At 35.9% G+C, this 26,412-nt stretch overlaps 2 protein-coding genes across 2 annotated transcripts; both read right to left on the bottom strand.

Moving 5' to 3' along the window:
• Positions 1 to 55: 55 nt before the first annotated feature.
• Positions 56 to 4,930, bottom strand: LOC142353519 (isovaleryl-CoA dehydrogenase, mitochondrial-like). Its single transcript, XM_075405775.1, has 3 exons — positions 4,129 to 4,930; positions 1,020 to 1,259; positions 56 to 392 (listed from the first exon to the last, which is right to left on the bottom strand). Exons 1-3 carry the CDS (start codon positions 4,847 to 4,849, stop codon positions 91 to 93), a joined length of 1,263 nt encoding a protein of 420 aa, XP_075261890.1. The 5' UTR covers positions 4,850 to 4,930; the 3' UTR covers positions 56 to 90.
• A 568-nt stretch (positions 4,931 to 5,498) lies between these two features.
• On the bottom strand, positions 5,499 to 26,398 carry LOC142353638 (sn-1-specific diacylglycerol lipase ABHD11-like). The gene is made up of 5 exons (XM_075405935.1): positions 26,053 to 26,398; positions 14,551 to 14,730; positions 11,023 to 11,223; positions 7,028 to 7,251; positions 5,499 to 5,699 (listed from the first exon to the last, which is right to left on the bottom strand). Exons 1-5 carry the CDS (start codon positions 26,311 to 26,313, stop codon positions 5,555 to 5,557), a joined length of 1,011 nt encoding a protein of 336 aa, XP_075262050.1. The 5' UTR covers positions 26,314 to 26,398; the 3' UTR covers positions 5,499 to 5,554.
• Positions 26,399 to 26,412: the final 14 nt, after the last annotated feature.

Genomic DNA, 26,412 nt, shown 5'->3' with positions numbered 1-26,412 from the left:
CTTATACAACCCCACATGAAGAATAATCAAAGCAATGGACTTGAAAACCAACTCTACAATGACGCTACGGTCCGGGCAGTCATCTAAGCATCACTTAAAAGCCCGATTAAAAGCTCTACCAATGATTAAACGCCTCACTTCGGAAGTTCCAGCTCCAATTTCATACAGTTTTGCATCTCTTAGCAACCTTCCGGTTGGGTAGTCATTAATATACCCATTGCCACCCAGACACTGAATGGCGTCCAGGGCTGACTGGGTGGCATTTTCGGCTGAGAGGAGTATAACAGCTGCACAATCACGTGAACTGAAATGGCCTTCGTCAGCTGCACGTGCTAAACTGTAGAGGTAGCTGCGACATGAGTGTAGTCGTGTGTACATATCGGCCATTTTACCTAAAACACAGAGTCTTCACAATCAATTGCTGACATTTTTTATTCTTGACATAAAACTGGTGCTACAAATTTCGGATCTATTCTGTTCCCCCCAGTGTTTTTTACGCCCCAGTTACAAATTCTATGTTGTTATATAGCACGTTACTATGAGAAAAATAGCACGTGCGCCTGGAGGGCGTAAAAAATAAAAGCCCACTAAGCGGGGGGGGGGGGGGGGGGGGTTAACAGAATAGATCCCAAATTTCGACTACATAAACATTCGACTATCATCGGGCACTGGAAGTGCACGATGATCATCAAAGTGCACTGGAACGGCAGGCGAGGTGTGTTGGCAGTAGTTAGATTAAACTTAGAAAAGGATAAAAAAAACTGGGCGTAAAAGGGGGGTGCCGGGAGGGTAAAAGGGGGTCAGCGGGGGCTATGCTACTCCAGGGTCCAGTGGATTATATTCGATTTTACACATATGTGGACAAAAGTCCCCCAAATATATGTTGATTGAAACAAGTGTCGCTACATTTCGCTTCGAAGTCTCTTAAAATATCCTTATGTCGATATTGCGGTTAATTGCACATCAAGTGAGGTTGTATTTCTTCTTTACTGGCGAAGCTGATTTTAAAATTTGAGTACCCTGCATGAATTGGAAGTGACCAATCTTCTCCCCAAATGCCTCTCTGGTGTGCAAGTACGGAACTGTCACATCCAGACACGCCTGCATGATACCAACTGGACCGGCTGCCAGCACCAGTCTCTCCAGATCCAGTCCACTCATCATCACATAGACACCCTTTCCCTCCTGGCCCAGAAGGTTCTCAGCTGGTACCTCGACGTTCTCAAATATCAACTCACACGTAGTAGATCCTCTCATTCCTGTTTCAACAATCAAAATTTCTTTAAAAAATCAAAAATCAAAAATTCTATCAAAAACCAAAAATTCTTTCAAAAATCAGAAAAATCTATCAAAAATCAAAAATTCTTTCAAAAATCAGAAAATTCTATCAAAAATCAAAAATTCTTTCAAAAATCAGAAAATTCTATCAAAAATCAAAAATTCTTTCAAAAATCAGAAAATTCTATCAAAAATCAAAAATTCTTTCAAATATCAGAAAAATCTATCAAAATCAAAAATTCTTTCAAAAATCAGAAAATTCTATCAAAAATCAAAAATTCTTTCAAAAATCAGAAAAATCTATCAAAAATCAAAAATTCTTTCAAAAATCAGAAAATTCTATCAAAAATCAAAAATTCTTTCCGAAATCAGAAAATTCTATCAAAAATCAAAAATTCTTTCAAAAATCAGAAAATTCTATCAAAAATCAAAAATCCTTTCAAAAATCAGAAAATTCTATCAAAAATCAAAAATTCTTTCAAAGATCATAAAATTCTCAAAAATCAAAATTCTATCTAAAGGATCTTTCGAATTTCTGGCAATTTTTCAACATCATGATTTACGATTCCGTGTATGAACTTGCCATCACAGCCCACCTTGACCGTCAGTTGATTAAAAATTGCCAAGAAAAAAGAAAACTGCTTGCTTTATCAGAATTATGAATTGCTACACAATTGTGCAATGAAGTCCAATGTAAATCTCTCGCTATTTCAATTTGAGGAATCATTTTTTAAGTGACGTAAGTCACGTCATCACAACCTTATTAAATCTATTAACATCAAAATTTCAGATCAAGATCACATCAAGATTACCATCAAGATTAACATCAAGATTACCAGAAAATAGCCGCAATTGCTTCGTAGATTCGCAGTCTCAAAAAAAACAATAAAAAAAGACAGACCAAAAAATTCGACTTTTCGTTGAAGGCTGATATGTTAAATTTTGATCAAAAATCTATTTAAAATTTTGCTGCCTCTATTAGCTGCTCTCTAATAACTTTCATTTAGAGTGACACACTTATTTGACCTTATCTCTTTGAATTGAAGTAAAAAATATCAATTTCAAAGTGAGGAAGTCATTTTTGTGAGTGAGGTAAGTCAAGTGTGACCAAAAATTTAATCAAGCAAATGAACAAAAAAAAACTCGCTCCACTAAGAACGAAAAATGACGTCACGCACGCACTTCAGTTGAAACTGCATGGACAAATGAAAAAGCAGATTTGAAGTGGTTGTGACGTCATATGGTCGCAACAAAAATCGCGGCGACGAAACAAAAACATAGCAGGACAAGTCCTGACGTACAATTCAAAGAATTTTCATTGAATAAACAGAAAACTAGACCAAGAACGGACTATGAATGGATTGGGAAAAACATTTTGAAATCAAATTCAATCGAAAAAATCGAAAAAACAGTCAAAATCAAAGTGAAATTGCCGCATGTGAACCAAAAACCACTAGCGAGAAAGCGAATTTTTGTTCAAACACCGTTTTCTCACTCTACTTTAAATTTAGAGCGAAAAAAATTCATGCTGGAAAACCACTCGCTTTTTCGCTCCACTTCCTGTTTCGGCGTGACCAAAATCACTACTCCAATTTGACTTCAAAAATCATGAAAATGTGTGAACAGATCTTAAAAAAAACATAGCCGGAAGAATTCAGGAAACGACTCGAAGGAGAAAATCGCCCAGAATAAACAACTAGAACAGCAATTGTGAACCCCGACCCTCCACAAATGTCATAAAAAATTTAAGCAAGAACAGAAACGGCATTCAAAAACAAATTGAACAAAAAAACTAGAAAAACTTAAGTTTTTTTTAACTTGAGTTTTTTTTAATAGTACAAGGAAACAAAGTCGAATAAAATTTCTTTGCAATAAGAGCAATGAAAAACTCGCAAAACAATGGGCAAGTCATAATAGGCTAGGAAACTTGTCTAAGATTAAAAACAAACACAAACTGCAATAAAGAAAACGCAAATGGTTTAAAATTTCTCCATTTTTCTGTCAATTTTCCTCAGAAAAATGATTTATACCAAGAAAGCTTTAGTCAATTGGTATCTGAATACTCTTTAAGCTTCTAATCAAATCCCACGTAAAGCATTAAAACAAAAAAACAGGCAAAAAATCATTAAATTTCGTTTGAAAATCAGCAAAAACTGATCAAAAACCTCCAAATTAGCATCAAACTCAAATTAACTGGTTGAAACCTTAAATTCCTATCAAAACAAGCCTATAACTAATACAATATCATAATCAGACCTCATAACCATCAAAAGTTGCAAAAAACTGCTTTTAAAAAGCCGCAGGTGAACACTCGCTTAGAGAAAATTTTTTCACACATCAATTTCTCGCTCTCTCAAAAATAGCGGTAACAAAAACCACTCTCTTTTCGCACCGCTCTTCACTTTTATTCAGCAACAATATCACTCCAACTTTCTCACGCGTTTCATTTCCCGCTTCAAAATTCACTCCAATAAAATTGATTAAAAAAGGACTTCTCCAATACTCCTCTTCGAGTTGTAAAAAGACAGCGCCCCAATACAACTCAAATTATTTGAATTGTAACAAACTAAGAGAATGCCAATAATAGCCCCAGCTATCGCTGTGCGGCTATTAAAAAAACACAGCGCCCCAATACAATTCAAATTCTTTGAATTTTAAAAAAAATTAGGGGCGCTATAATAGCCGCCTGGAATTGATGACTACTAAAAATCAGTTATATTGATCTCTAAAACTTTGAAAAAATATGTAGAATGCTCCAACAGTCTATTACAGGATAATTTCACATCACTTGTTTTCTTCGAAAAACCGGGCTCCGTCCGAAACCCATTTAAAATTAGAGAAAATGCTAACCCAGTTTGTCGAGCTTCCGTCCAGTTGAGAAACCTGGCATTGATTTTTCAATCAGAAATGCTGATATGCTGTGCTGTGGCTGGTCACCTCTGGCAGTTTTGGCATACACAACCAGAGTATCCGCATCGGCTCCGTTTGTTATCCAAAATTTGGTTCCATTCAAAATATACACATTTTTATCACTATTATACTCGGCCCTTAATTTCATGCTTACAACATTAGAGCCACTGTTAGCCTCACTCATTGCTAAAGCGCCAACATGCTCGCCTGATATTAACTTGGGCAAATATTTCATTTTCTGTTCTTCCGTTCCATTCCGAACTATTTGGTTGATACAAAGGTTAGAATGAGCTCCGTAGCTTAGAGCAACTGCAGCACTTGCTCTAGATATTTCCTCCATAACTATACAGTGCCCTAAATAGCCCATATCAGAACCTCCGTATTTCTCTGGAGCAGTAATTCCATGAAGTCCAAGGCTTCCCAGTTTTTTCCAGAAATTGCGTAGGTCATCGAATTTGTCGTCTTTGTCAATCCTCTCAGCGTGAGGGGCTAACTCCTCTTGGGCAAATTTGGAAACAGCTCTTCTCAATTCGCTCTGTTCTGATGTCAGTCCATACATACGGTCATCAACCTCTGTCGCAGGGTGATAGTTACGAAAAGAGGACAATAAGGGACTGAAGAGGCGAGGGGTTTTGAGGTTCTTTACAATATTGCACAACATTACATAACTGAAATTTTATTCACTTTCACTGAAGTTGCCCACTATACTCAATTCTTAACAGCATATCCAGACGATATATGATGTTATCTACAATTTGTCAACCATCCAGGCAAAATGTTGATAGTGTTACTAAACTGGAATTTATCAACGTTAATGTTGAAAATACAAAGCGACTAACGTCGGACGAATTACTCTCGAACAACTGGCGGCGAGGCAAGGCAAAAAATTTAGAAAGGGGCCATAGACTAGAGAGATTTTTATGGTGCAAAACCTTGTGACTGGGGAGGGGTTCGGACCCTCGACCTCTCAAATGAGTGTCGGGCACATTATCTTCTCCGCTACACGGGCTATGTAGGTTGCAAACAATTTTCAGATCATCATGAATACTTATCATCTTCAATTCTGCTTTGCAGATATAAACAATTTATATATGCGTTGTTATTATCAAGCGCAAAAACTGCATAATGCTACAATATCTAATCTGTCTTTTATTAAAATAGTTTCATCTAATATAATACAAATATAGCTAAGGAAGAAAACGGGATCTATTCTGTTTGTGTCCCCCCCTGTGTCTTTTATGACCCACAGTTAAAATTGTTATAATAGCACTATGCGGAGTTTTGTAGCACATATTTTTATTACAAAAAGTTTGCCCACTAAGATAAGGGTGGGGCACAGAATAGATCTAAAAACTGCTAAATATTATCACTCTTGTTGATATTTCTGTAGAAATGTGACAACTTCGTTGAGAAATTCGAGTGGCTTCTCCGAATGGACCCAATGTCCAGCGTCTAGAGTTGATACAGAGACATCCGCAAATAGTTCACGCATTCTCTCCACATCACAATCCCTAAAAACGAAAGTCGAAAGGTTGTATTAGATGAAGGGGTTTTAAATTATTTCAAGGAAGTAGAGTGAAGTGGAAGGTTCGCGTTGTTCATCTTATCCTTATTTACTTCTAGTTTTATAATTAAAGAATTTAAAATTATTCAAAAAATACTATCAAGAAAACAATAGTATATTATGAATCAATGAAGGCAATCTCGAACGAAATTTGAAGAAATAATTGTAAACGTGCGTGTCTTTTTTTATGGAAAATTTTTGCTTCACCCTTTGGTTCTAGAACATTCTTTCAATTTCACTTATCGAGTGACTTTTTGACGCTTCACTTTTTGATTGTTTTGAGTGTTCAAATTGTACGCATTCAGAAATGAGGTCTGTTGCTAAAACAAAAGCGATTGCATGATAAGCTATCAAAAGACACTGATAGCCATGTGGTTGATGCTTTAGACTATTGCCTCGGTGGTGCAAACCCCTTCTTAGTAGTAATTTTTTGAACCCATAAAAATTATCGTTCGAGAGAAATTTGTCCGACGTTAGTTGGTTAATGTTATAAAAGCGAATTGAGCAGATTCGTACACAATTGGACTTAGACTCATTCTACACAATCATTAACAATGGCACAGATAGTTCTAGAACGTTCGGGTTTTTATCACCACAAGAAAGAGACCGGAAATTGCTGACCATTGATTCACAGGAAATTATAGTCCGAACGATTTAATCTTGCATAGAGAAATACTGTAAAACATGCACTGAAATGACAGACGTGAACAAAGAAATTACCAAAATTCAAATGTTTCTTGGATCAACTGCTTGGTCTTAACATTCAGTCTAGTATGCGCGCACATTTTAGAGATTAGTGAAACCCTAAGAGGAATTAATGCCCCAGCGCTTTACCGATTTATCCGGTTCCTGTTGAAGAAATGTCACACAGCTCAAGCGAGAGAAAGAACATTCTAGAACAAAACTAAAAGGGCCAGGCAAAAATTTGTGCATAGGATGACAGGTATGACGAAAATAACTGCTTCCAACTTTTGTTCAGTATCAGTTAAATATCTGCTGCTATCTGTCTCTGATATCAAATCTACGTATAAAACTGGTCATCATTCCTTTTATTTTTAAGCGAAATGTTATTACAGTGTGGGAAAAAATTGACCTCAAAAATAATCATTAAATATAACCGTATTTTACTATTAATGTTTTCACTTACGAGCACAGCTTGCCGAAATGTGATTAATTATGTCATTCTTTCAAGAAAATTTAAACAAACGGAAAAAACCACCTTGCATGGTCCATATTAGCAAACCATGAAAAATTGATTTAACCATCAAAACTTACCTAACATAGTTTGAGTTTGCGCCTCGTACACAAAGCAATGGTACATCAATTGGTCGAGAAATCCTCTGCTTGTATTTCTCAAATGTAAAGTCAGACAACACTTGAGCTGATCTGAACGATTCTATGTATTTGGTTAATGCTGCAATGTTACATCGCCATTTGATGTGTTTGGTTTGTGTGTCTTGAACGAGATTTGTAAGAAGAAAGCTTTGAACGGCCGCGCTCTGAAACATTCAGGAAGCTATGCTGGTTATTTATTCATACTGTCAAAATGGAGTAAAATGAAATATTTAATAGTATAATTGTACGCCTCTTCTACTTTCTATACACAATTATAGTCAATAGAATTATAGATAGTCAATAGTCTTTAGTCAATAGAATTATAGTCTATACACAATTATAGTCAATACTGCTTTAGAAAATAGAGAGGTTAACAAAAAATCTAAGAGAAATTTGAAGAGGCTCTGCTTACCAACGGGATACAAAACCTGGAAAATTGCCCTTAAAACAATAAATATGTGCCTTCGACAAATTCGAGTGAACTACGTACGCACTTTACAGTGTAGTAACACTCTAAAACACAACCTACTAATGACAACGAAACAATCTCAGACAACAGGCTGTGTACAATTCTAGCAGACCTCAAAGGGAGTTAAAATCAATCTGAGTGGTCCATTAAAATGATTTCAATGGCATTTTATAGAAAACTAGTGAAAGAAATTTTTTTATTTAATTTATAGTTGAAAACTGCCGCCCTACAAGATCAGCTGCTTGAAATTCTGGTTTACATCACAATTTACCCAATTCAATTTTACCCAATGCCAATTTACCCAACCTGCCATTTTACCCAATACCAACTTACCCAATGCTCTTTGATCTTTACTTCAATTATCAGATGTTCTGTTGTGATAGTTTCATATCAAGTCCCAGGGGCCATTTAATTATATAGTCGACTAAATAGTCGTTCTGGCAATTTTTATTCAATAGGGTAAATTAAAGTTGGCATTGGGTAAAATGGCATGTTGGCTATAATGTCATTGGTTAATATGTCATTAAAATGGAATGGGGTAAATTGTCCTGCCACCGAAATTCTGAATGTGGCAAACTTAGATCTCGGAACGTTAAAGAGTCAAAGACAAAAAGTCAAATTGATCGAAGGGCAAATAAGAAATCAGACAAAAGTAGAGTATAACACAAGCAGTCCAGCAGTACTCAAATAATTGCAAAAATTTTGATTGCGATGAACTTTGAGTGTCTCGTTTTTTTATAGTTAATCATTTCAATCAAATCACTTAGACCGAAAACAGCATAACTCTTAGACTGGCAGTACTCACAGAATTTCTTCATACTTCATAAACAAGCTGATATATAACCCAATGAACATCCGAAGGTATTTCGAAACTATCAAGAACCAAGTTCTGAAACACCGATCGCCCCGAAAGAGTTAAGTTTAAACTGTCAAATACGTCTACAATGAAGCACACAAAACTAACTTCACTAAACGGACTAAAACATCAATAATGCATGTCAATCATATTACTACTAATATTATGAAGTGAAAATGGAATGAAAATTTGATAGAGTTCATCTTGAATTTGTGAATGTGAGAGAAATTTGAGAACAAATATCAAGGATAAAGTCAATCGAAAAAAAAGTCAGTGGGACAGAAAAACCGACAAATCGCAAAAAAAGGCCAAAAGGATTGAAACAATTGTTACAAACTTCTAATGAGGTAATTTAATTGATACAAGGAACAAACGATCCAAACACCTCCTTAGCCATTTCTTATAACTGGATAAAAACAAGGAAAATGGCCCATGCATATGATAAACATAACCGAATAACGTAGGCGCGAACTGCTCTCAAACGACCGGCGAGCAGTTGGCTTTGAAAGTACCCAGCTGAGGCTCAGAGATGCTAGCATTGAATATGCTATGGGTAAGCGATGAGGGAGGGGGTAGCGTTGGGGAGCGTACGGCTGGACGAGAGGGGCGGGGGGTCCAAACCGCCAGGTGGAGTGGGAGTGGAGGGGTGGACTGTGGGTCTGTTGGGGGGGGGGGGGGTGTGATTTAGCCAGATTGACGGTGATTGGGGGAGGGGGTGGGGAGTCAACACTTTCAATATTTAAGGCCCTTCACACCATAATATTGTCTCTTCAAACAGTGTCGGTAAATGGCACAGTTAGAGAATTGCAAGCCGAAAGGGCTTTATGTTTATCCCGTTTTCGAGGTCGAAAAGTCAAATGGGTCACACAAAAATTCGCATAAAAAAGATCACAGAACTATAAACACAACCGACTAAAGGTCGGAAGAATTGCTCTCGAACGACTAGTGGGAGCTCTAATCAATTGCAGCCTGCTTCAGTCGGGGGGAGGGAGGGAGGGGGAGGCTAAATGGGACTAAAAAGTTCAATAGTGTGCTTCAAATAACCACATTAGAGGTTAAATTTAAAGTAAAAAATGGCACCAATTTCGGCGCACTTTTCATTTGACTTTTTGTATTAAATTGCCGCCAATTGAATTCAGCTGCTTGAAATTGTGTTTGAGAGAGAATTTCAGATCACATGAAACGCAAAAAGTCAAGGGCGTAGATGCCACTCGAAAAGTCAAAATTGTCAAGCAAAAATTTTGCATATAAAAAGATACACACGTTTACAATAATTGCTATGAGCTTCGTTCAAGAGCAATTAATAAATTAGACCTAGAACGGACTATGAGTGAATTTGGATCTTGGGCGAATTGTAAATACTAATTTGTTAGAATCTCCGCTTTCGAATATTAATTGAGATTTCAGGCTTTCTAAGTAGAGATGCATTTCCCTTTTAATGTGTTTAATTACTGGTTTGCATTCATACTGATTGTCGAATGATACTATTGCAATGAGCCTGTCTCTGCAGTCTTCTGTAAATCCAATAATAAAAACAGTGAGAAATTTATCTTCGAGAAAGATAGAGTACGTTTCTGCGGAGGTATTTCCGATGTTGGGACTTCCGTAGGAAAAGTGTTAAATCAAATTTGTGCAGTTGTTTAACTTAATCCGAATCATACAAATAAGTAATGTTTTAAATGACAGTGGCATTAGAAAAATGGGAAAATTTAAAAGATAAATAACTTTTGAAAGGAAATAATTGAAAAAGCTGTCTACACTCCTGTCAACATGTAATATACCTTTGGCCGGCTATATTATTGTATTGAGATTGTTGAAGTAATGTTTCTCGGTAATTTAATTAACTACTTAGTAGCACAGCTTTTGTCGCTTAAATTATTCTTTTTGCGTGTTTCATTGTTCGCGGCCTGAGCGGTTTCAATTTTGCTTCGGAGCAGGGCCGACAGCTATAAGTTTTGTCACTAAAAGAGACGAATTTCAATCTAAGACTCAATTATTTGACTGCTGAATTTCAACTCGACAATCTTGGTTGTGTCCTTCTGATTATTACTTTTTAAGACATGAGGGCCGTATTTACATTTGAGTAATCAATTATACAAATACATCAAGATTAACACAAGATAAATAGAACTTCTGGAGCGTGCTGACACGTGCCGGGCAAATAAGATGAACATAGTAAAGTGTACATTGTAAATAAAAATACGGGTTAGCACTATAACAAATTCCTCTGTTATGGGTAAATCAAATAACAAAAGATAATTAAATGGTTTTTAGAACAAATAAACTTGAGAAAGTTTACAGGATGTTAATAAAGTAAATATACATTTTCTCATCTTAATAAGGCAGAAAAATGAAGTCTATATATGGCCTTGAGATTATAGCAAATATAGCACTAAACAAGGCGCTCAGTGGAAATGGGGAGAAGATATATCCATTACTATATAAAACGTACTTTAGGACGTTACACACACGTTTACAATAATTGCTATGATCTTCGTTCAAGAGCAATTAATAAGCGCTACCAACGTTGCTTGAGAGCAATTAAAAGCAGGCAAAATAAACCCACACTGGGCTCTGCCAAAAACGCAAAAGTTAAGGTTTATTACTCACCGGTACTCTGTTGGAAAGGAGCTGAGATATTTGTTTCTTCGCAGAGGTCAAGCTCTGATTCTGCATTTCACTGAGGTCAATGTTCTTTAGCACCTGGATGGCTGCGAAGGGTGAATTGAGGTCACTGTCTTTGGGCAATAAATTTGAGTCAACTGAAAATGGACTTGCATCTTCTATGATTGCTGCTGAGAAAAGATGGGGCTGAAACAGAAAAGGTCGTACTTACGTTTACGAAACTAGGCTGATTTCAATATTAACATTTGCATTAAGAGTGGATTTTTTTGCTGTAAATGACAAATTTGCAAATACAGAAAAAACACTGAACAAAAAAGGTAATAGTTTCAGCTGTCCTTCCAAATAATACAGAGGAGAGTAAAATTCAAAGTGTTGTGTTTCATTTACAAATCCCTCTTCAACGGAGAACTTCTACCTCCTTACCTTAGGGTTTTCCAATTTTGCAATTGTAAAGATATCTCCCGACTCCGAAAACCTTTATGCCCTTGTAAAAAACGGAATGCTGTTGGTTGCAAGGCCTTTGACCACATTGGAGCAAAAATGTGCAATCAACTACCCGCAGAACTGAGATCAGCAGACAGCTTCATGGTTTTCATGAAAAAAGCAGACAGCTTCATGGTTTTCATTTCAACACTACTATTACCAATGAGCATGACGCACTTCTGAATTGTAGAAGTGCCTAAACAACTCCGATGATGATGCTGATAATTTGCATCCAAAAAGAGGGACCAAACAGAACCGACTGATTTCTGATACAAATTTTCCACACAATGGACAATGCAGTTTTAAACGACTCAAGATACAGAGTGTGAGAAAGTATAGCAAAGAAGTTGTTATGTTTTCTGTCCCTCCCTCCCCCCCCCCCCCGTCCTATATATCCAATCAGTTATGATCAGTTGAAAATTAGTGCGAGAAAGCTATACACATTAAAGATAATCTGGAGAATGCTAAAAAACGCATTATTCTTTGTCTGCTTGCATCATAAGCAAAGATCAATTCCATGCAGGTCTTACTAACAAAAGTTAGCCATACTAAATTCTAAATATCCTTTGTGCATAATTGTCTGTGGAAGTGTACGAAACGCTAACAATATGTTATAACATGTATAAGGGGGTGCAAATGGACGAGGTGGAACAATAACAGAAAAGATTACAGAAATTAAAAAATCAAGCATGTTCAATTGAGTTTGTTAAGTGATCATCATGACCATGGCAATTCCAATTTTTCCGGACGATCTCTCCGCGTAATCTGTTTTAACTCAAATTTACAATTTATCTATCTCTCAAATACTTTCATACTACCAAATACACAGCAACAGTCATAGAAAAATAGATAGTAGTTTCCTATAAGATTTCCAAGTTTAATTAATCAATGTATCAGCGAGAAAAGAGAGAACACATTACTAATTTTTAGTTCCAAGTCCTCTAAAAAAACTATCGCATTGATCTTGCCATGCAATCATTGAACAAATGAGCTCAACACCTAGACAACTTATTGGTCAAACAATTTTTGGAAACTTAGGAGCCTTTAAGAGAGGCATTTTTTTTTTAAAAAAAACACAAAATTATAAAAAATTTTACGCATCCTAGAGAGATAGAAAAAATGGCACCACACTAAAATTCTTGAAACCCCATTGGAAATGTAAGCTTTCCTTTTGCCACTTGAATTTGCGAACTTTTAGAAACGTTCCAAAGAGGTTTCAAAAGTTTTGTCAACTCTCGATGCGTATTCGTGAATCTTAATGTCAGTATCTATGAGCCTTAAAAATATATGTTCCGGCGTTCGTAAAATAGCAATAAAAATGACACAAGCTCTAAACATAACGTTACAATGGACAAACAGCAACATCACATTATAAGCAGTCAGTTCCAGCCCTATCAGAGCTTCTCGATTGGCATTTGATCAAAAATTATCTTATAATGAGAGTTCCTCAAACACAAGCAAAATATTTTAAGCTTATCAGCCTGCACTTCATATAACTCGCCTCAGTCAAAACATTTGAGCAAAACAATCAATATCATCTATGTTGCAACTTCTTTGCAAACATCTTTGCGTATGATTAAAAATAAGCTTCTAGTTCATTGTGTGATGAACGACAAAAAAACAAAGTCAATTTATTTTTTTTATATATTATCAGAGGTCCAAAAGTTGACATTTTGGCTGCCCTTTTACTTCTTTCTTCCGCAATTTCAAACTTCAGAGGAACTGAAACTGCAATAAAGATGGAAATACAAAGTCCTTTGTTTGAGAATACAGCTGTAAAAAAAACCAAAGTTCGAAACATAGTATACGTTATCAAACACCTCGCCATAAGCAATACCTCAAAAAAATTAATACTTTGTCGCGATCCAATTTGAGACAAATCGCAGTCAAAATTGTTACCAATAAAACGCGCATCCCAGATATTTGAGGGTTAAAATCAGAATTATTGTAATGAAAATAATTTAATGCTGCCTCCCCAGTAAGAAATTTGCTATCATCAGTGTTTTCCAAGTTTTTGCCTTCAATTGATTTTTTAAAATTATTAAAGAGAATAGGTTAAGCTCAGCCAGTCAACTATTTTAAATAGGCCCATCGTTTTCTTTAACAAAAACGGCCAACATTGTCATCGATAGCTTCAATTTTCGAATTTCAATGCACTTTGACGTTTTAGTGTTCTTTTTCATATTTCCGTGTAGATTGTCGTATCTTATACCATTTATTACTTTCATGGCCAGATGCGGTTTCGGCATCATTATTCAACTTCTTTTAGTGAACAAAATAGCGTATCAATTTTTAATGCAGACAGTAGTTCTCTAGAATGCATGAATTGGCCAGGCGTACGCGTATTTTCGGCAGTTTAAAGCGGAAACCAGAATATTTCTATGCCTCATCTGAAATCGAGGAAGGATTCTTGCTTACGTTACAACACTAAGAAACAACTAAGTTTGATCCTAAAAAAGGAATGCCTGCATTTCGCGCCATATATAGATCAAGCAATTTCTAATCTAAATATGAACAATAATAACGACAGAATCTTCCCAATTTACCAAAAACAGAGTTTGGAGTGCATTCTTCCAAATTTTCGACAGAAACTAGTTCCCGGAAATCTTTCATTGCACGTTTGTTCTTATTATCTCAAAGTTCTTATTAAGTCGAAGATTTAAAAAAGTCAGCAATCAAAAAATTCTCTGAGAATAAAAAACAACCACGTCTCAAAACATTCTTCATTGCTAATATCATTAAAGTACAGAGCGTGTACCATAAATTTTGGAGATTTAGATCAACATTGATCAATTTTTTAAGCTACTTCCAATTTAGATCATAAATCGTTTCATAATTCCTCTCAACTTAGACTAACCAAGGCGATAATTATGATACCTATAGTGGCGCAAAAACTTTTCCAAACATGCTGGGGCGCATATAGAGACCACTCACCAGCCAAATTTTTCCATTTGGCATCTTCAATTGCAAATGTAGGGAAGGGTTGTCTAAAATTTGTTAAAAATAAACTATGAAAAAAAACCTCCTCACGTGACTGAAGACTGTTTCGAATGCCACTTGTCCTCCCATGCTGTGACCGAACATCACACAATTGGATGACGGCGCAATGTGATTGGTCAGATACCTAATGACGTCATTTGACATTAAGGACAGGGAGTGATCAGTTGTGTGGGGACTTTCTCCATGGTTCCTCAAGTCCAAACAGTGCACCTAAATTCAGACAAGCAGAGCTAGTGATGCGTCATTGCATATCATATTCCTGTTTTTAAAGAGTGTTAGGCGGTCTAAGTAGGTGCGATTACTGTGAACACGGACTATTACTGCAATCGAACAAGAATGTGCTAGTTGCAAGTTCAGGTACACCAACTAAGCCTTCAAGCGCGTGCATTTCCAAATATACCCGGCAGTACCGGAAAATAGCCGCCGTTGATTCCCATAACTAAGATTGGGATTGAAAGAAAAATAAACAAGAAAATTTTTGTACAAACAAGTTTGAAATGCGAACTATTTTCATGCCATTTTGGAGCTGAACATGTTCCTGTTTCGTAGTGCGCTATTGATACTAGCCCCACACAGGGGCTAGTATCAAAAACCACACAGTATGTATCAGAATGAGAGAAGAGTAAAACTAGCCTATAGAAGTCAAAAAGATTTCACGCAAAATGTCGAAAAGGCGGCAAAATGAGGAAAAGCGAAAAATTTTTATCCGACGAAAAAAAACATAGCAGGAAAAGTCCTGACCTACAATTCAAAAAATTTTAAATGACTAAACAAAAAACTTGACCTAGAACGAACTATGAGTGAATTGGGAAAACCATTTCTAAAAAATCAGATAACAAATTTAAAAAAAAAACAGAAAATCAATTTCAAAATGCCTCACGTAAACAGAAAACGACTAGCGAGAAAGGGAAATTTGGTTCAAACAAAAAACTAGGCCTAGAATGATCTATGAATTGATTTGAAAAACCTTCCAGAAAAAAAACGATCCAAAAAAAATTGAAAAAAAAAACAGTAAAAACCGAAGTGAAACTCCCGCATGTGAACAAAAAACCACTAGCGAAAAAGCAAAGTTTTGTTAGAACACGGTTTTCTCGCTCTACGTAATAAGATCAAAAAAAATTCGCGCCGCAAAACCACTCGCTTTTTTGCTCCACTTCCTGTTTCGGCGTGACCAAAATCACTACTCCAATTTGGCTTCGAAAAACATGAAAATGTGTGAACAGATCTTAAAAAAAAAAGATAGCGCTCCAACACAATTCAAATTTTTCAATTGTAAAAAAAATAGGAGCGCTGTAATAGCCGGCTGAAAAGCTGAGGCGCCTACTAATTAACAATTCTAATGTTGCTTCTTGTTCCTAAATGTAGAATTTTGTATTTTTATCGTCAGAAGGCTTCTAGCAGGGGACTGACTAGCGCCCAAAACTCTATCAAGTTTGAAAAGTTCTTTGAAGAAAAGTGAGTCCGTCTGACAATTAAGTATAGACTATTGTCCCCTGTGCTCTCTCAAAGCTGTATATAAAAGATCTTTGATGCGCGCAATAATTAATTTCTTTTCCAAGTAATGAAAATAATAATTCACTGAAATGTAGTTATTAAAACAACCAAGTATATATCGGTCCTTTGCACCGATGAATTGAAGCTAAGGGTTATCCCCAGAAAAAGTAATTACGAAGTAGAGAATTAATGAACACAATAAAATTTTCTCCTGTTATTCAAAATTAAGAATCATAAACAACTTACAACAGTTGGAAGAATCCCGATTCCACTAAGTCAGGGTAATTTAAGCTAATCAGAAAGATCGATTAATCGTTTTAAACACTCCTTTTTACCTGAGAAGTTGAACTCGCGTGTCAACTTCGTCTCTCAACTATAACTAACTTGTTTGACGAACCACTGCTTTTCAGATTAGCAAATCTCTCTGAGCGGTTTTCTCTTGCGCCTAAGGGTACTCAACCTTATCAGTTTTTTATCAGCAAAACGTAACGTGTCGTTACTTTTAGAACATGCTGAACTAACGTCTAAGTGTTATAGTTGGCGTGGAAGGTCGGTCTTAAGATGCCACTTATCTTATGTGAATGTTTGTTCGAGATGACGGGAGCTGCGTGTTTAACTCGGTTTGATAATTTCAGAATATGGCACAATCCATGTTTCATGCTGAGCAATATGTGTGCAAATTTTCGCACGCTTGCTTTTTCCTTTCCTAAGTAACGGATACGCATCCAATTTAAACTATGATACCTCTGTTTCCCATTTAAGCTGGAGTAACGTTCCGTTTTAAATAAAACTTTAAAACTTTCCTTAGAGTCATCAAAAAAAGGGAAAAAGAAAACTTAGCTCTTTTTGTCCCTTATTCCCTTGTAGAATAGTTTCAGTGCTAATACTTTGGGATTGAAAGGTAATTTATCTCAACTTTCCACTCTGAACGAGGCCTTGGTAAAATGTTTTGACTCTGGAAAGAGTGTCGTTTCTTTCAAAGGAGTATAAGAAAATCGTCTTTCATCTTTTTTGTCTTTGTTTACTTTAAAGGCCAAAAGATCGGTTTCAGCCCGTTCTTTTTCTCAATGTGTAAGAAATTGTCCTAGGAGTGATCAGTTAAAATTTTATGGTGATCGGACTTGAGGAAGTAGGGTTTTCAGGACTTGGGGGTGGGTAGGTGAAAATGCAGACGTTTGGATTTGGGACAATTAGGGGCCCTGAAGCGGTACCAGAGAGTGGCAAATCAATATTTCATGCTCTGATAACTCAGTCAATGTGCGCACGCCATTTCTTGTTTGCCAATGATCTTATGCAAATACCAGTAAGCTAGCAAATCACCAACTAGCAAAATCATTAAACCTTAATTCCTACTAGCTTTGATTTACATACTAACTTAGAGCGCCAATGGATTTCCGATTATATCAGTCTATTCTCAATTTTCATCGTCGTGGGACAATTCCACAAGATGTAAGCATTAATCGACAGAAAAGGCACCGTTTTAAACAATTATGTAGTCGCTACAGCAAACCGAAACTAACTCTATTTAATAAAAAGACCGGACTCAAAGAATTGCACTCAAGGAGTGCAAAATTTATTATCCAAAAATTACATCGGGACCACGAGCATATTAAAGCAGTTGAGCTCGAACGGCTTGTTAAACAATCTTACGATGTCCAGGGAGCCCAGCCTATCGTTCGAGAAGTAGTACGTAACTGTGATTATTGCAATGAAAAAATTACTTATCGGCGTTTTACCGGTCCCTTAGTTCATGCTTCTCGCCTTACACTGGATAGAATTTGTTACGAATTAGGCCTCGTTATTAGCGAAAGCCCGTTACTGGAAAACAATTGCTTCAAGAACGCCCCTTCGTTAGATCCTACTTCTTTTATCCCTAAAACCGTAGACACTATTGATCCCGATTACAATTGCGTGTGAGCTGCACTTAGCACAATTTTGACTGGAAACCCTAATCAAGGCGGAAAAATTGAAGAAATAATACGTTCCTTACGAAAGGAAGGCCCGGACCGCCACTTATTGAACCTGATGGGCGCTGCCCCTCTAATTAATGGCCCATATGATCTTAATTTCGTTACAACAACAGATTTGAGAATGCTAGCTCGAACCTTTAGAATTAATATTTATATGTTTTATGAGACCGATGAGTTCGAGCAAGCCCACTGGGATTGTTACACTGGAAACAAAAAGGGCCCAAAAAAAGCCGGCATGAGCGGTGTAACAATGCATTGTTTTATTGTTCCTCGTGTTAAGCCAAAAAACTGAGGGGTAAGTTGTTCAATTTCGATGACATAATTTATTAAACCGGACCAGCACACACATGACAGTTATCTAAATTAAATTAAAGTTTGATTTTACACTGCATATGGACGCTCGATTTGCATTCTCTTCTTTATTTCTAGTAGCGCTTGTTGCTCGGCTTTTTCGTCTTTGGACAAGTCGCTATCATAAGCTGGTTGAGGCTGTTGTTCGCGTTGCTGTTGTTGCTCGCTTGATTGCTGTGGTTGATCGTTCGGTGGCTGTTGTTTCGCTGCGAGGGTCTTTTTTCCCTTGTTAGACTTGCCGCTTTTTGTTCGCCTCTTTGCCTTCGTCTTGGAGTTTCGAATATGCTCTGCCCGTGGCGCTTTGCCAGCCACTGGAGGTAGTTTTATTGGGGCCTTTCCATGTCGTGCCTTTACAATTTTGTTGTCCATAGTGCTACAATTTATTAAAGCCTGGCGAATAGGGGTGGGGCAAGGCCAATAATAGCAATTAGCTAAGTTCAACTTTTAATGAAAAAATTAAGGACAATAAATTAATTTCCTTTGGTTGTAGTTTGCACGGGCTAAATTTTAATGTGAATGACCTCGAGATTTTCCAACTCAAATAATCTTGGTCTTATTTGCCTTGTCCCAAATCGCGCCACAATTTTGTGTGCCTCTTATCAGGTGTTATTTGCCGTGCAAAATTCTACTTTTGGTATTGGTGGTCATTTGTGTGCTAATTCGGTCTTATCTTTGTTAGAACAAGGTATTTGAGTCCTAAAGGTTTGTTTCATTAGCCCTAATGTTAAGACGCATATTTGTATTTGAGACCTGTCAAAATTAGGACCTATTTATTTTACCCGCAAAAGTTCTGGGTGCGAAAGATGAAGTTGCGACTAACAAAGGTGTTAATAAACTACGCAGGAACTAAATTCTACACTAAAGGCTTTATCTCTTCAACCAAGTACACGATCAACAATTAGAGATTCTTGTCAAGCTATGCCAAGCTTATCTTATGCTTTACTTTAAATTATTAGATTATTCTCTCTCAACCTTCTAACAAATATTTTCAATGAAAAAGAGGACAAGTATTTTTCCCACGGCGAGAGGCTGATTGGCAAGACGATTGAAATCAGCTACCATCACAATCGTCCAAAATTTTCAATGTGATTTCTTATCATGGGTGTTTATGGTAGTGTTCAACACACAAATTGTATTTGAGGCCAATTTCAGATTTTTAGTTCAGTCAAACAATCATACATCTGTTCAGATTCCATTTATTGTGTTGTGTGTGTGTGTGTGTGTGTGTGGGGGGGGGGGGGGGGTGGAGGCTCAACGTTTTTTGTGGTAACTTTTCAAAAATTCTGGCCGATCGATATAGTTAACGTAGAAAGACATGAGTGATATCATTGAAATGCCCATCGAGCGAAGAATTGTACATTAAAACGGTTCGAAATTCAGGTTCAAAATTTTTGCAAACCTTCGCCATTTTATCGCAGTTTTCGACAAATTTTATATATTTTGCCCAGTTATCCACAACTTTGTGTTGTAAACATCCACTCATCACAATAGCGAGGTTATTGTTAGTCTCATTGCCGTTTAAACAATCAATATTATTTTGTTGAGCCAGCTTTTTTAACGCCACTGAGAAATGTAATTGAAGCAAAAAGTTCAATAAATTTGGAAAAATAAAGTGAACGCATTTGTTGAAATTTTGGTTTATGTGTCACTTAGCCTCATAAACGAAAAGTCCCATTGACAGTTTGAAAAGTCATGAGTGGACCTATAATTTTTTTGTTGAATAGCTAATTTGTTCTTTTTCTTCTTCTGATATAAGATTGGTGAATTGCTTGAGTTCTACCAGTATTTTTTGTTCTTTTGGATGTCTGACAATTGACCTATGGTCAAATAATGATAAAATTCTCCGCTGTGAGCAGGCATAAACGTTATTAGGAATAAAGTTTTTAGTTTAGAGATCTGACTATATGTTTGACTCGAAGTTTTAAAGAATTCTGTCTTGATTGTTCTTGTGCTTTTCTCACCACTAAATCTCCTTAACTACAAGTATAATTAGGCTTTTCAAAGAGCATCAGTGAAGTGATGCATTTTCAGCCAATATCATACGGTTTTCGCGACTTGGACCGTGTTCGCATGGACTGGTCCCAATTTTACCTGTTTTTGTGGTTCGTTTTCAGGTATTATCACTAAAACCCAAGGATGAAAGGACCTATGAGCAACCTATTGAGCAATAACGGAGCCTTCATAATGAGTATGGTCAATGGTTTACGCTTTTGATGACTTTGGAATCGTTTGATTTCGAAAATTGAAATGGAATTTTGTCTCTTTTTATTATCGTTTTTCCTTTCGACTTGTGTATAACTCTCACTACCAATAACAGCTGCCAGCTTTATCATAGTGAAATCAAAAGAATCTATTGAGTTGTTTTGGATTTCATTGATAAAACTTCCCTTCGATAGTAGTTTTAAATAAACACAGTTGACGGTAGTTAGTACTTTTTTCTTGTCTTCTTTTATTCTAAATTACGGCAGCTCTCAACAGATCTCTAACACACTTTTAGTGGATTAGTGTTGTCACACTGCAGCTGAAATTACTGACTATGATGTTATTTACTTCTGAAAATGAAGGTTTCCGTTTCGACATATATATTCTACACTATAAAAAAGAAAATATATTAACAGATGTGTTCGGATGGAACACCTACAATTTTTTCTCTATAAAAAATCTTATCTTGTCAGCAAAATTCAACAAAAAAATAGAAAAACGGAACACGAGAATGAGTGAAATCGTCTTAAAACGTCCTTAAAATTTGAATTTTCTTTCCTTTTTACATACATTTGAGCAGCACAAACAGTAAAAAGATAACCTTCTTCAAGATAACTTACAAAGCATAGCCATTGATACAATTTTATGTAACACAGTGAGCACTAAAATATCAACAAAATATATTGAATTTGAAAAAACCGGAGTGGAATAATAAAGAAAATACATTATCTGATTTATTTGCCTTTTATTTGAAGAATATTGACTCAGCCTTCCAACCTGGATACTTCACGCGTACTTGCAGCCTAACCGATTTAACTTCAGGGAATCATGCATAAAAAACATTTCCAAAAATTATGAAAGTCAATTTGATTAATTTCAAATTATCACAAAAGTTGAAATTTTTCACCAAGCCTATTATAGAGAGTTAAATTAATTCTTGCACTATAATTTGCCTGCAAAAAACGGTAAAAAATACTTACGGTCTGGCCTCCTTTCAAATTGCAGATTAAAGTAAACAATAAAATTAATACTACACAATAATTAATAAAAAAACTCATACGAATACTTTAAAAGCATTTTAAAAATGCTGTGACATTGAAAAAGCCTTTGAAACTCACCACTTTCCACTCAAAAACGTAGCTACATAGATAAAGAAAGGGAAACAGGCCATTCAGCCTAAATAAATTATTAAAAGTAAGGCAAAATTTGAATGAAACTTAGATTGAAATATTATGACTGAAAATTATATTTACCACAAGATGCAACCATCGTCAATAGCTATACTCCCAAAGCATAAACCGGTTGTAACAAATTTGAAAAAAATGTTCTTTCAATGTTAAATTTTAAAACCATATCCGACTAACGTCAGGCGAATTGCTCTCAAACAACTCGCGAGCAGTTGGCTTCGACAGTAGCTAGCCACGGTTTAGTGAGGCTAGCTTTATCATAATTGAAGAGGGTGAGTGCAGCGGGTGGGGGGGGGGGGGGGGAAGCACGGGGCGGCAACATTGGGGGAGGGGGGGGGGGCGGTGAGGGAAGGGAGTCTTTGGCTAAAACGGGCCCTCACGGCCTGAGCAATACGTATAAGTCTCCAAAACAGTTTCTGTGAATCGCATACTTGGAGACAAATGAGTTGAAAGGCTCTAAGATAATTTAATGCGCGGTGGTCGCTACCTGTTTATCCCGTTTTTGAGGACTAAAAGTCGAGGACGAGATGGGGGTCAGACAAAAAACCGGTTGAACGAAAAATTGCATTAAAAAGTTCAAAAGGACTAATATAATTGCAACAAACTTTGTTTGAGAGCAAGGAATAATTAATTTTTCTTTTTCATCAAAATGGAACAGCTAAATATTTTTATATGTTTTAAAGTTTCGATAAATTGAAATGGTAATTGCAGTAATCAGAAGTTTGAAAACATTCATCAGTCTTCTGTTGAACATTTAAACCTTGCCGGAAAAAAAAAGTCTCAGATGCATACACATTGAAAGCATTTTTTCAAATACCAACTAAATATAAGTAATAAAAAAATTATTGATGGGCTGTTTCAAAAGAATCCATTCTTCATCGATATAAGCATATTTGAAATCTGAAAAGGGGGAAGAGTTTCTTAAACTTTAAACCTCATTCCTTTAATCGAAAAAATGATAATGTGTAGTCAACATTTGATTCACGTTTTAGGAGGCTTTTCAATGATACTACTATTGCATCTCTCTCCGAGAGATATCGAGCAACCAAAAATTTAACCAAAAAGCATTGGACTAGTTCTTAAACCCCATTTTATAGCGGGTTAGAACAGAGAACCAAGAACTGACTGACGCTGGCTTCTCTGGAAAAAAAACACGGTAAAGAACATACGCATAATTTTTTTTAAATTGGTCACTGGGTTGAATTCTGCTGTCTAACGAGAGGCAAGGGGTACTAACGACCAAAAAGAGTCCAGCGAAAAGTCAAGCAAAATATTTTGCAAAAGAAAGACACACACTACATAATTGTTTAAAACTTTGTTCGCGAGCAACTAATAATACTGAAAAAAATAAGTGTTAAACCGGGTAAATATTAGCAAACTCAACAACTTTTATGTGATGCACATTTAGAGCCTGGCTCTATGATGAAGCCAAACAGCTTTTTTTGTAGCTGGAAGAGTAGAAGGTGAAGGTCAGAATTACAATTCAATTTGTTCAGAAAAATAGAAACAACAAATCAAAATTATGAAATATAGCATATGGAGATAAAATTTAATAATTTTACAAAAAATACAGCAAAAACACCGTTTTATAACAGAAAAAAGCTTACCAAAAATAGAAAACCATTTCAATTTGTAAAAATTTCAAAAAACACCTCCGATAGCAATGAATTGTTTTCGATACATAAAAAAAACAAAACCGGAAGATACTGTTCAGTGAATTCAACGGCCAAAATTATTAGTCATTTACAGATCAGCCTCAATTACTAACAACAAAGGAGAAAAATGTCAATCTTTAAGCCAACAGAACCCTTATCTAACACATCAAATCCAATCAAAAATAGCGAACGCGTCAAAAAAAGACAAATAGCATGTTAGAAAATCTGTTGGCTAGCTTCAATACCACTAACTAAAACATAGCCGGCAGATTGCCGGAGCATGGGCGCGATAGACGGTTCCATGGAATTGAAACAACTAAAGACATAAAATAGACAGATTGATCACCAGTCCTTTAATAGACCGCTCGATTTTTTGGTTAGCTCGACCGCTCGAACTGTCATTTTTGAGACATATACGCTCTAAGGAAAAAACCCTAATAGATCTTTTTCAAAACCAATATTCGAAAGCAAAAACTCAACACTCTATTACTCAATAATCAGGGCATATAGATCACTATTCATCTTTAACTAACAAATGTTCAAAAATTTACAGTTCATTAATTGAGTTAAAAGTCAATTTTTGAGTGAGGTGAGTCACACAATTAACACAAAAGCAGAAAAAATGACGTCACACACACTCATTCTAACTGCAAAGCAGTAGAAGTCACTGAAACAGAAAAAGTCAATGGTCGCAAGAATCACGGATGAAGACGACGAATTAAAAAACATAGCAGGACAAGTCCTGACGTACAATTCAAAGAATTTTCATTGACTAAACAAAAAACTAGACCTAGAACGGACTACGATTGAATTGAGAAAATCATTTCTAAAAATCAGAAAAAAAACAGAAAATCAATGTCAAAATGCCGCATGTGAGCAAAAAACTACAAGAAATGAAAAATTGGTTCAAACAAAAAACTAGGCCTAGCATGAACTATGAGAGGATTGGGAAAACTATTTAGAAAAAAACGATCAAAAAATTGAAAAAAACAGTCAAAATCAAAGTGAAATTGCCGCATGTGAACAAAAAACCACTAGCGAGAAAGCGAATTTTTGTTCAAAGACCGTTTTCTCACTCTGCTTTAAAATCAGAGTGAAAAAATTCAAGCCACAAAACCACGATGTCCTCAATAATAGACGCTATCGCTTCGCGGCTTTAAAAACAATAACTTGGCAAAACTCAGAGCCCAAAGAACAAAGTCTTCCTTCCATCAACCCAAAACATAGACAAATGACACAGACTTCGTTAAAAACAAAAATAAAACATCCTGAATCCAACGGCCAACGGTTACTTTACCAAATCAAAAGGAGCCTACATGGGAGGCAAAAAAAGGCAAAGACAAGGGCTTCAGCATCGCGAGAAAAATTTAAATTTCACAAAAAAATGGAGAATTTTTGGCTCTAACAACGTTGTAACAAATTTTCGTTAACAACAGCCAAAGCAAGCAAGAGATCTACAAAACCTTTTATTGAAATCTAAATGATTTCCAAAAGTCTCAAGACAATCCAAACATCAAAGTAATCTTGAAAACGGAGCGTGAAGGAATTAAAAGTCTCTAACTCCTATAGAAAAACGACGCTCCAATCTTGGAACCCAGTTGAAAGCTTCTAAGTTTCTTCAAAACAAAACAGACCAAGACGAGGGCTTCAGAGTTCACAATTTGCTTGAAGAGGTTAAAATTTGCATGTTGATTTTGTCTAAACCAAAAGCTCAACAGCTCCTATACAGAGCACTTTTTGAATACCTTCAATTAAAGCTTCAGTCAATTGCTCGAGATCAAAGATCAAAACACAAACTATTGTAACAAAAGGATTAGATGTCAGTGCTTAGATGTCACAAACTATTGTAACAAAAGGACTAGATGTCAGGATTAGATTAATGTCAGTGCAAAACATAAATTTGAAGATAAATACTCTACAAAACACGACATAACTAAAAATAAACTCACAATTCATCAGCACTCCTAGAATGAACAAATTAGTTATACCGTTTATAGAAGATACAACACCAAAAAGACCAAAGAAAAATGCGCAAACCCTACCATCTATTTTTCCATCACATCATATCAGGAAAATAAAAAATCCTAAAATAATTTTAAAAACTATCGGAAACTTGTGATTGAGTATTCGTTTATCAGTGGGTTTAAAAGTAGGACCAGAAATCACTTCTTATTCTTAACTGAACAGAAATTTCAAGCACTGATATTCATATCGCTTAACTATTTTTACTTTTGATAAAAATTTTTGCTTTTTGACAGTACCTTTCGCTATTCGATAGATAGAAGACTAGTAGAAACAAAAAAAATCAATTGACCAACTTATTGGATTTTCACAAACAAAAATAAACAAAATTGACTCAGGTAGAAAACATCAAACGATCCGAACTTAAAGCAAATTCATTGCCACATAACTATTCAGAAAAATTATTTACTCCATTCTAAAATTATGACCATTCTAAAACCTAACTCCTCAAGAAAATAGTCTTCTCACGATAGCATAACCCCACGATTTAAACATTTGCTCAGAATTGATTATGGTTTACATTTTGAATACATTTTTATTGCAATCGAATAAATCAAGCAGGTTTTGAGTGTTCATTTACAAGTTGAATGATTTTCCAAAGGTATGCATGATCTCAAAATTGATGATAATTTGCAGTTTGTGAGTACTTACGTCTATTCCACACTGTCGTGCTATCCTCTTAGCAAGAGCACTAAAGTTTCTGCAATTGCCAAAAACTCCATGCAACATAACCATAACAGATGGCGAGGTTTCAGCTTCTGAATTCTTCGATTTTGGAACATGAATTTGAGAATTCAACACAACTGTATTCTCAGTTTGAGCTAATACATTGCAGTGCCTTTCTATTTTCTGCACTGGAATAAAAATCCGTTGTTTGTTCAAACTCGTGAACAAACGGGACGTTGCTTTCATGTCTTATATGAAACAGACACATTGCAACTTTAACTTGGCTTTCTCTGATATCATCAATATCACTACTACTGCTCAATCAACTCAATTATTCAATAAAAA

The sequence above is a fragment of the Convolutriloba macropyga genome, chromosome 14 (assembly GCF_964194025.1).
Source record: "Convolutriloba macropyga chromosome 14, txConMacr16.3, whole genome shotgun sequence".
Taxonomy (NCBI): domain Eukaryota; kingdom Metazoa; phylum Xenacoelomorpha; order Acoela; family Convolutidae; genus Convolutriloba; species Convolutriloba macropyga.
Note: the sequence above shows the minus strand (reverse complement) of the source record. Positions and strands in the feature narration are given on the sequence as shown.

Coding starts and splice junctions, on each gene's coding strand:
- LOC142353638 (XM_075405935.1), bottom strand. CDS start 26,313: ATGAAAGCAACGTCCCGTTTGTTCACGAGTTTGAACAAACAACGGATT. Junction 14,731..26,052: donor CACGACAGTGTGGAATAGAC/GTAAGTACTCAC, acceptor GTCTGAATTTAG/GTGCACTGTTTGGACTTGAG. Junction 11,224..14,550: donor TCGAAACAGTCTTCAGTCAC/GTGAGGAGGTTT, acceptor TTTCTGTTTCAG/CCCCATCTTTTCTCAGCAGC.
- LOC142353519 (XM_075405775.1), bottom strand. CDS start 4,849: ATGTTGTGCAATATTGTAAAGAACCTCAAAACCCCTCGCCTCTTCAGT. Junction 1,260..4,128: donor ACGGAAGCTCGACAAACTGG/GTTAGCATTTTC, acceptor TTGTTGAAACAG/GAATGAGAGGATCTACTACG. Junction 393..1,019: donor TCACTTCCAATTCATGCAGG/GTACTCAAATTT, acceptor TCTGTGTTTTAG/GTAAAATGGCCGATATGTAC.